The following is an 11,577-nucleotide window of genomic DNA, read 5'->3' on the forward strand; positions in this document are numbered from 1 at the left end:
AATGAAAGACTGAGAATGAGAAACAGGTAAAGAGAGTGAGAAAATGGGAAGGAGGCTATATGAGAGAACCAGAGTGGAGACAATAGACTTAGCTAGTGGAAGAGAGAGGGTAGACTATACTGTTACTGAACCCTGCACTATTGTAATCACTGCCCCTCAGGAGAATTGAGAGGTGCAAAAGATGGAGTCAAGCCAGTATGCTCCAGTCTAAACGAGTAAGCAGATGCACTTATATAAATTGATCTAAGCATTTATGGAAATTGCCAGAGCCAAAGCAGAGGCTATTGCTTGCACTTACTTAATTTGCAAACTGCTCAGTCTCCGAGGAACAGCAAGGAGACCAATAACTAACCAAAACATAACATATATGCTGCATAATGCATATTGATTGATTGAACAGTTGATTGATTATAGATACATTCTGAAGATGTTATATCCTGTGCTGAGCTAGGGGAGGATAGATTTCTGATCCCTGCATCTCCTCACAGCTGTCTCAGGTCAGTAGGTCAGGATCCTTTTGGGTCAGTAAGAGACTACTTTTGAATTGTTTTCAAGTGAAACTAAAATGAATTGGAAATGGGAATACCAGGTGTGATAGGTGTTGTTGTTCAAAGCTAAGTTCATTTACAAGGAGAAGAGACAGAAAGGTCAGGCAAAGCTAATAATTAGGTTCTAAATACAGCTACAAGCCTACAGAACATGGACAGCTCCAAACAGGCAATGTAACTATTGACCATCACAAATATTAATCTTCTTGATCACCATTCTGTTCCAGCCTAGGAAAGAGCCAAGTGCATGTCTTGTTAACTCCCCCACACATCCTGGTCCTCATTAAAAACGGTGAGGGGCATATAAACAATTCAACTCTCATTCTAAGTTTTATTTTATCTAGACCTTGTGAGGTAATTCATAAGACCTCACATGGACTGAAAGCAGGGTGGCTGCATGTTGCACAGCTGAACTGCAGGAAAGGAGGCAGTCGATCAATGCGACAAGACGCCCAGAATGCACATCTCAGAGAGTGAGCGCAGTGCATCATCACTTTGCGATACGTTTGTGTGCGGCGATGGACCGATTAAAGGGGAAATCTGTAGTTCAAACAATAACAAAGCCTTTACCCCACCACTGTTCTGGTAAACAGCTGAGAGACGGGGCTGGAGAAATGTAACCACTTTCAAATTTCCAGACAGGGCTATGGATGCAAGTTCTGACCATTCATGATATCAATATTTTAGGGGCAATACAGTGTTTGTTTACAATTGACTTGTTTAACAATTAAGTAAAACAAGCTTATATTTTGGGTTCTGATGGGCTACGACAGTTGAACTAAGCTAATCAGGAATTTGTAAGTTATATTATTCAATAATCAATGGGTATATGTCATTCATTTAAAAGTCTAAAAATGTAAGTACCAACTTCAGATTTCAACTTTATGTACCAACTTCAGATTTCTATCTTAAAATCCCAATTAATTTTCACGAGCCCTATTAGCAAGATACTATGAATCCAATTTTTATTGGGTGAACGTTGGATGAGCGGCGTGAAAGGAACTATGTTAAAGCAAATATCTCTCTTTCACACACACACACATGCACGAGCGCGCGGGCATGGAGAGAGAGAGAGAGAGAGAGAGAGAGAGAGAGAGAGAGAGAGAGAGAGAGAGAGAGAGAGAGAGAGAGAGAGAGAGAGAGAGAGAGAGAGAGAGATTGTAAAGCATTGTTTTTTTCAGGCCATTAGTAGGCCTATCTAAACTTTTATTGACTCAAGATGACTGATTTCAACCCTTACTTACCCTTGCATATTTAGAAGAATAGGGATCCTCGAAGAGTGCCCAAAGCAACCGCTGCCAACGTCGCCAATGCCCCCCGGATTTGGCATCTGGTCCATCAAGGGCCAACCTATTGATCATTCCCAGCGTTTCCTCATCCCCATCCTCTTCTGAATTCTCGGGGGGCCCACCCCCAAAACTATCCAATGCCTCCTCGGCCTCTCGATGTTGCCGATAAGTCATCCAACAACATGGTTCCACGTCAGTCTCATCGATACCCCAAAATGCCAACTCCTCCTCGTACAACGGGCCGCAAACATCTGCAGGGCAGTGCAACTTCCCGGTCCTATAGTAATTGAGGATGTGGGCAAACACACCCGGGTGCCGGTCAAAGAAAAATTCTTCAATCTTGGGATCATAGTCAAAGTGACTGTGGGCATCGGGCTCGGCGAGCCAAGCTAACCGGGTGCCCGGTAATGTACGAAGGGTGCTACGGTAGGTCTGGTGTCTGATACCTCCCACGTTAATCACAATACGATCGTTCTCGTCGCCTTGGCCCATTGCGTCGCTTAGGCATGTCTCGAGCAGGTTCCAGGCATTAAATTGCAAAATATGTGCGAGGCAACGCAGTGAGATCTGGCCGACACATGAACTCGAGTTGAAAGAGGAAAAGAGAAGGCAGATTTCTTCCCGACTTCTTTTATTCAGCTTGCAAAAAAGCACAGGCTCCACTCAAGCTTTCAGATAAATCCCAACTTTGAATAATACAAAATAAAGCAATGCCTCAACGGATGTTTGATATAGTTGCAAGGTAGGCTAAAGCAAGAAACAGCCTGTGCCTGCCCCAGAAACAGGATGGAAAAAAATCTAAATGTTCATGGTTAAGCTACATCACAAAACCAAAGATGAACACCCCTCGGAAAAGCGTTGATGAAAAATGTGTGTAGGCTATGACTCCATATAATGAAAACCTAGTTCCAAATCCACGCCGTCTTTTAATTAGGGAAACGTACACCCCTTGTGGCATTCAACGAAAGATGAGGGCTGTGGTGCTGAACGGACAGCACCAGTCTCTCTGAGTGCACACTCCTCACACTCCCTCCCTTCCTCCTCCTCTCCTCCTCTCTCTCATCATCCCCCTCCCACTGTCTTTGAGACAAGACTCTTGCACTCCCTAGTCCCTCTTCTTTCTTTATATTCTCCTCCTTGATCCCAGATGCAGGACTGCTACAGGGAGATCAACATTGATTCTTGACAATTACTGTACATGTTCTGTATTCAATAAAGCTCTTGAATTCCTATATGCCTAAAACACAAATCCTTGAATGAGTGCCACTGCAACTTAATGTGTTCTTTTCGAAATTATGTTCACAGGAGAATGAGGAGAGAGCCTGCAGTATATGCTGTATACCATGAGGCAGGGTTGTATAGACTCCTTGTCATGGTTTTGTAATAAACATTAAATAACATTCATTAGTTCGAAAGGATGCACATGTGCATGCAGCTAAATTGATGAGGGGTGTGTCGCGGACAGCTTTTTGGCCTCTGTCAGCACCATGGACAGGTCACATACTGGCTTCCACACAGGTGAATCACCTACATAAATATTTTGAGCATGAAGTTGAGTCAAGTTACTATTTGTAACAGTTAGTGCTCCATATATATATATATATACACTACCATTCAAAAGTTTGGGGTCACTTAGAAATGTCCTTGTTTTTTAAAGAAAATGGGCATCTACGCCTATGTAGATATTCCATAAAAAATCTGCCGTTTCCAGCTACAATAGTCATTTACAACATTAACAATGTCTACACTGTATTTCTGATCAATTTTATGTTATTTTAATCAACAAAAAGTCCTTCAAGGCAGAGTTGCAAAGAAAAAGCCATACAACGCCATGCAAAAGTATTCCTCAAAACTATGAAATAACACATATGGAATCATGTAGTAACCAAAAAAGTGCTAAACAAAATAGATTTTATATTTGAGATTCTTTAAAGTAGCCACACTTTGCCTTGATGACAGCTTTGCACACTCTTGGCATTCTCTCAACCAGCTTCATGAGGTAGTCACCTGGAATGCATTTCAATGAACAGATGTGCCTTGTTAAAAGTTAATTTGTGAATTTCTTTCCTTCTTAATGATTTTGAGCCAGTCAGTTGTGTTGTGACAAGGTAGGGGTGGTATACAGAAGATAGCCCTATTTGGCAAAAGACCAAGTCCATATTATGACAAGAACAGCTCAAATAAGCAAAGAGAAATGACAGTCCATCATTGCATTAAGACATGGAGGTCAATCAATCGGGAAAATTTCAAGAACTTTGATAGTTACTTCAAGTGCAGTCACAAAAACCATCAAGCGCTATGATGAAACTGGCTCTCATGAGGACTGCCACAGGAAAGGAAGACCCAGAGTTACCTCTGCTGCAGAGGATAAGTTCATTAGAGTTACCAGCCTCAGAAATTGCAGCCCAAAAATATGCTTCACAGAGTTCAAGTAACAGACACATCTCAACTAGAGGTCGACCGATTAATCGGAAAGGCCCATTAATTAGGGCCGATTTCAAGTTTTCATAACAATCGGAAATCCGTATTTTTGGGCGCCGATTTGCCTATTTTTTAAATATATTTTTTTAATATATATTTTTTTACACCTTTATTTAATCTTTATTTAACTAGGCAAGTCAGTTAAGAACACATTCTTATTTTCAATGACGGCCTAGGAAAGTTCTGCCTCGTTCAGGGGCAGAACAACAGATTTTTAACCTTGTCAGCTCGGGGAACCAATCTTGCAACCTTACAGTTAACTAGTCCAATGCTCTAACACCTGATTACATTGCACTCCATGAGGAGCCTGCCTGTCACGCGAATGCAGTAAGCTAAGGTAAGTTGCTAGCTAGCATTAAACTTATCTTATAAAAAACAATCAATTCAATGACTGTCATTGCTCCAATGTGTACTTAACCATAAACATCAATGCCTTTCTTAAAATCAATACACAAGTATATATTTTTAAACCTGCATATTTATCTAAAATAAATCCAGGTTAGCAGGCAATATTAACCAGGTGAAATTGTGACATTTCTCTTGCATTCATTGCACGCAGTCAGGTTATATGCAACAGTTTGGGCCGCCTGGCTCTTTGCGAACTAATTTGGCAGAATTTTACGTAATTATGACATAACATTGAAGGTTGTGCAATGTAACAGGAATATTTAGACTCATGGATGCCACCCGTTAGATAAAATACGGAACGGAATAAACGTTTTGTTTTCGAGGTGATAGTCAAAGGTATATGGTTTAGAGAGAAATAGTCGACGCGTTATAATTCCTGTAATAACTTGCGGCTGAACTTGAAAGGGGTTCCTTCGTTATTTTACCGTTCATGTCTTCCATAGAGAATGTCTTGATCTACTTCAAATAAGGTATGTGTTTCGCGGAGGAGCAGACTGACAGGGGACCATGCAGACAAGCTCTGCTTTCTGCACTACAACCTAAAACTTAACTGGGAATATTGAAGACCCATGAAAGCTGGTGGTTCGTTTTAACATATGTTCTCATGTTATTTGAGACTAAATTGATTTTATTTATGTATTATACTAAGTTAAAATAAAAGTGTTCATTGTTCATTCAGTATTGTTGCAATTGTCATTATTACAAAAATGTGTGTGTGTGTACGATATATATATATAAATACATTTTTATTATTATTAATCGGCCGATTAATCGGTATCGGCTTTTTTTGTCCTCCAATAATCGGTATCGGTATCGGCGGTGAAAAATCATAATCGGTCGACCTCTAATCTCAACATCAGCTATTCAATGGGGACTGTGTGAATCAGGCCTTCATGGTCGAATTGCTGCAAAGAAACCACTACTAAAGGACACCAAGAAGAAGACGAGACTTGCTTTGGCCAAGAAACACGAGCAATGGACATTAGACCGGGGGAAATCGTATTATTTATTTATTTTTTCAACCGCTGTCTTTGGGAGACGCAGAGTAGGTGAATGGATGATCTCTGCATGTGTGGTTCCCACCGTGAAGCATGGAGGAGGAGGTGTGATGGTGTGGGGGTGCTTTTCTGGTGACACTGTCTGTGATTTATTTAGAATTCAAGGCACACTTAACTAGCATAGCTACCACAGCATTCTGCAGCGATACGCCATCCCATCTGGTTTGCGCTTAGTGGGACTATCATTTGTTTTTCAACAGGACAATTTCCCAACACAACTCCAGGCTGTGTAAGGGCTATTTGACCAAGAAGGAGTGTTATGGAGTGCTGCATCATATGACCTGGCCTCCACAATCACCGGACCTCAACCCAATTGAGATAGTTTGGGATGAGTTGGACCGCAGAGTGAAAGAAAAGCAGCCAACAAGTGCTCAGCACATGTGGGAACTCCTTCAAGACTGTTGGAAAAGCATTCCGCATTCCTCATGCTTTAATGTTGTAACGGTCGTCATAGTCGTTCTCCTCCTCAGACGAGGAGGAGCATGGATCGGACCAACACGCAGAGTGGGTAGTGCTCATGATAATTTATTAAATCGAAACTGAACACTAACATGAAACAAAATAACAAAATGAATACAACCGACAACAGTCCCGTGTGGCACGAATACAAACACGGAAACAAACACCCACAACACACACGTGAAACCCAGGCTGCCTAAGTATGATTCTCAATCAGGGACAACGATTGACAGCTGCCTCTGATTGAGAATCATACCCGGCCGAACACAAACATCCCAACATAGAAAATCACACATAGACAAACCCACCCAACTCACGCCCTGACCAACTAAATAAATACAAGACAAAAGAAAACAGGTCAGGAACGTGACATAACCCCCCCCCTTAAGGTGCGAACTCCGGGCGCACCAGCATAAACTCTAGGGGAGGGTCTGGGTGGGCGTCTGTCCACGGTGGCGGCTCTGGCGCTGGTCGTGGGCCCCACCCCACCATAGTCAAACCCCGCTTCCGTGGCCTCTTCTCAATGGCCACCCTCCATATAAACCCCATTGGATTAAGGGGCAGCTCCAGACTGAGGGGCAGCTCCGGACTGCGGGGCAGCTCCGGACTGCGGGGCTGGCTGGTCCTGGCTGGACGGCTCTGGCTGGTCCTGGCTGGACGACTCTGGCTGGTCCTGGCTGGACGGCTCTGGCGGATCCTGTCTGGCGGAAGGCTCTGGCTGCTCCTGTCTGGCGGAAGGCTCTAGCGGCTCCTGTCTGGCGGAAGGCTCTAGCGGCTCCTGTCTGGCAGACGGCTCTGAAGGCTCAGGACAGACGGGCGGCTTTGAAGGCTCAGTACAGACGGGTGGCTTTGAAGGCTCAGTACAGACGGGCGGCTTTGAAGGCTCAGTACAGACGGGCGGCTTTGAAGACTCAGTACAGACGGGCAGCTCTGACGGCTTGGGACAGACGGACAGCGCTGGGCAGGCAGGCAGCTCAGACAGCGCTGGGCAGGCAGGCAGCTCAGACAGCGCTGGGCAGGCAGGCAGCTCAGACAGCGCTGGGCAGGCAGACAGTTCAGACAGCGCTGGGCAGGCAGACAGTTCAGACAGCGCTGGGCAGGCAGGCAGCTCAGACACTGGCTGCGCTGGAGAGGAGGAAGGCTCTGACAGCGCTGGACAGGTGGGAGCAACTGGAGAGAGAAGATGGAGAAACAGCCTGGTGCGGGGGGCTGCCACCGGAGGACTGGTACGTGGAGGTGGCACTGGAAAAACCGGACCGTGAAGGAGGACACGCGCTCTTGAGCACCGAGCCTGCCCAACCTTACCAGGTTGAATGGTCCCCGTAGCCCTGCCAGTGCGGCGAGGTGGAAAAACCCGCACTGGGCTATGCTGGCGAACCGGGGACACCATTTGTAAGGCTGGTGCCATGTACGCCGGCCCAAGGAGACGCACTGGAGGCCAGATGCGTTGGGCCGGCTTCATGACACCCGGCTCGATGCCCAACCTAGCCCGGCCAGTGCGGCAAGGTGGAATAGCCCGCCCTGGACTAAGCACGCGTACTGGGGACACCGTGCGCTTTACCGCATAACACGGTGTCTGACCAGTACGACGCCCTCTCACTCCACGGTAAGCACGGGGAGTTGGCTCAGGTATCCTACCCGGCTTTGCCACACTCCGCGTGTGCCCCCCCCAAGAAATGTTTGGGTCTGACTCTCGGGCTCCCAACCGCGTCGCCGCGCTGCCTCCTCATACCAGCGCCTCTCTGCCTTCGCTGCCTCCAACTCCGCCTTGGGACGGCGATATTCCCCTGGCTGAGCCCAGGGTCCTTTGCCGTCCATGATCTCCTCCCAAGTCCACGAGTCCTGTGTCCTCGGTCTCTGCTGCTGCTGCTGTCTGTTCCCACTCTGCTTGATCCTTTTGGGGTGGGTGTTTCTGTAACGGTCGTCATAGTCGTTCTCCTCCTCAGACGAGGAGGAGCCTGGATCGGACCAACACGCAGAGTGGGTAGTGCTCATGATAATTTATTAAATCGAAACTGAACACTAACATGAAACAAAATAACAAAATGAATACAACCGACAACAGTCCCGTGGGGCACGAATACAAACACAGAAACAAACACCCACAACACACACGTGAAACCCAGGCTGCCTAAGTATGATTCTCAATCAGGGACAACGATTGACAGCTGCCTCTGATTGAAAATCATACCCGGCCGAACACAAACATCCCAACATAGAAAATCACACAGAGACAAACCCCCCCAACTCACGCCCTGACCAACTAAATAAATACAAGACAAAAGAAAACAGGTCAGGAACGTGACAGATGCCTGCACATCTAATCAAAATAAATAAAAAACCTGAATGAGTAAGTGTGTCCAAACTTTTGACTAGTACTGTATATACAGTGGGGAGAACAAGTATTTGATACACTGCCGATTTTGCAGGTTTTCCTACTTACAAAGCATGTAGAGGTCTGTAATATTTATCATAGGTACACTTCAACTGTGAGAGACGGAATCTAAAACAAAAATCCTGAATATCACATTGTATGATTTTTAAGTAATTAATTAGCATTTTATTGCATGACATAAGTATTTGATCACCTACCAACCAGTAAGAATTCCGGCTCACACAGACCTGTTAGTTTTTCTTTAAGAAGCCCTCCTGTTCTCCACTCATTACCTGTATTAACTGCACCTGTTTGAACTTGTTACCTGTATAAAAGACACCTGTCCACACACTCAATCAAACAGACTCCAACCTCTCCACAATGGCCAAGACCAGAGAGCTGTGTAAGGACATCAGGGATAAAATTGTAGACCTGCACAAGGCTGGGAAGGGCTACAGGACAATAGGCAAGCAGCTTGGTGAGAAGGCAACAACTGTTGGCGCAATTATTAGAAAATGGAAGAAGTTCAAGATGACGGTCAATCACCCTCGGTCTGGGGCTCCATGCAAGATCTCACCTCGTGGGGCATCAATGATCATGAGGAAGGTGAGGGATCAGCCCAGAACTACATGGCAGGACCTGGTCAATGACCTGAAGAGAGCTGGGACCACAGTCTCAAAGAAAACCATTAGTAACACACTACGCCATCATGGATTAAAATCCTGCAGCGCATGCAAGGTCCCTCTGCTCAAGCCAGCGCATGTCCAGGCCCGTCTGAAGTTTGCCAATGACCATCTGGATGATCCAGAGGAGGAATGGGAGAAGGTCATGTGGTCTGATGAGACAAAAATAGAGCTTTTTGGTCTAAACTCCACTCGCCGTGTTTGGATGAAGAAGAAGGATGAGTACAACCCCAAGAACACCATCCCAACCGTGAAGCACGGAGGTGGAAACATCATTCTTTGGGGATGCTTTTCTGCAAAGGGGACAGGACGACTGCACCGTATTGAGGGGAGGATGGATGGGGCCATGTATCGTGAGATCTTGGCCAACAACCTCCTTCCCTCAGTAAGAGCATTGAAGATGGGTCGTGGCTGGGTCTTCCAGCATGACAACGACCCGAAACACACAGCCATGGCAACTAAGGAGTGGCTCCGTAAGAAGCATCTCAAGGTCCTGGAGTGGCCTAGCCAGTCTCCAGACCTGAACCAAATAGAACATTTTTGGAGGGAGCTGAAAGTCCGTATTGCCCAGCGACAGCCCCGAAACGTGAAGGATCTGAAGAAGGTCTGTATGGAGGAGTGGGCCAAAATCCCTGCTGCAGTGCGTGCAAACCTGGTCAACAACTACAGGAAATGTATGATCTCTGTAATGGCAAACAAAAGTTTCTGTACTAAATATTAAGTTCTGCTTTTCTGATGTATCAAATACTTATGTCATGCAATAAAATGCTAATTAATTACTTAAAAATCATACAATGTGATTTTCAGGATTTTTGTTTTAGATTCCGTCTCTCACAGTTGAAGTGTACCTATGATAAAAATTACAGACCTCTACATGCTTTGTAAGTAGGAAAACCTGCAAAATCGGCAGTGTATCAAATACTTGTTCTCCCCACTGTATAAGCTACTTATACATAGTATACATACTTATAAATAGTATACTCATATACATTTAGTTGCCAGTATTTTAGGTACACCCCTCTAGTACCGGGTCGGACCCCCGTTTCCCTCCAGAACAGCCTGAATGCTTTGGGGCATGGAAACGTTGCTAAATTGGTATCAAGGGACCTAATGTGTGCAGGAAAATATTCCCAATACCATTACACCGCAACCACCAGCCTGTACTGTTGGTACGTATACATGGTATACTTATGTGGAAAAAGTACTTATGTGGAGAGAGGTATGTATATTATGCAGTACAGACACTGCCCTGTTGTGGCAAAAGCTATTACGGGTCATTTCAGTTGTGCCCATTCAATCGTCTGTGTTAAAACAGCTTTCAAGATCATATGAGTTTATTAGCTTACAGACAGAATCCATTACCTTAGCAACATCAGGATACTCCAGATCAGTGATGTGATCTTAGACTGGACTCATCTATTGTCTTGGCCCACGGGTGGTTTTATTTGGCCCCCAAAAAATTCTGAGCTACAACAGTCACTCCCTCCCTAGGAGAGGGGGTGACCTTGATAATTTATTGTTAAAATGAGAGGCTGCTTGGATCTTTAACTTAAAGACCCTTGCTCCCTTCGGTCTCAATGTGGACTTTGATCTGAAGCCATTCTTGTGATTGTTGTGATTGTTGTGACTTTGCCATTGTGGTTGTTTGTAGGCTTGTGTGGTCTTAAGTGAGTCTATGATCGTATGCTATCCATTTGTATTTATTGTATGCTGCTCTTTCTATGCCATTTTAATATTTGAGAAATTAACCAATGATATTAGGCCACTCTTGGCCATGATTACAGACACCTGTGTGTCTTGACACTATATAAAAAAGTAATCCCGCAGTGTCTGTGATTGTACCCTGATGAAGACTGCTTGCCTGTCGAAACGTTGGTAAATTAAATCTTTTTGCATCTGAGCTCCTAGAGTGTGCGGCTCTGCTTTATTTTTAAGTGAGCTACAACAGTTAACAATTTGGTAAAAAATTAAATAAAATAAAAATGTTTATTGTTGGACCTTAAAGACTGTAAAAACACCAGGAAATAATTTCCAAGTGATTTAAATGTATGGAAATCTGTTCCCAAGTAAACCGACGCATAACAGAGAGACAAGTGATTGTATACAAACACATGTAAGCAAGGTTTGAAATGATTATGTTTTAGTCAAATATTATATCTGTTTGAGCTTCTTGCGGTCAATTTGCAGTCCGCAAATTATGTTCCCTCCCCCCGAACAACCACTCAATAAAAAATTCTCCCGCAGTTTAATCTAGTTGATGATCCCTGACCCTTGAAT

At 44.6% G+C, this 11,577-nt stretch overlaps 1 protein-coding gene across 3 annotated transcripts in view; it reads right to left on the reverse strand.

Annotated features, from left to right (window-relative positions):
- Positions 1 to 2,855, reverse strand: part of LOC139562976 (voltage-gated potassium channel KCNC1-like) — a 45,772-nt gene extending 42,917 nt beyond the window's left edge. For all 3 annotated transcript variants that reach the window (XM_071381195.1, XM_071381196.1, XM_071381194.1), the window contains exon 1: positions 1,793 to 2,855. In XM_071381195.1, coding sequence (XP_071237296.1) covers positions 1,793 to 2,329 — 537 coding nt within the window. In that variant the 5' untranslated portion in view covers positions 2,330 to 2,855. The remainder of the gene's footprint in view (positions 1 to 1,792) is intronic.
- Positions 2,856 to 11,577: the final 8,722 nt, after the last annotated feature.

Source organism: Salvelinus alpinus, chromosome 33 (genome assembly GCF_045679555.1).
Source record: "Salvelinus alpinus chromosome 33, SLU_Salpinus.1, whole genome shotgun sequence".
Lineage (NCBI taxonomy): Eukaryota > Metazoa > Chordata > Actinopteri > Salmoniformes > Salmonidae > Salvelinus > Salvelinus alpinus.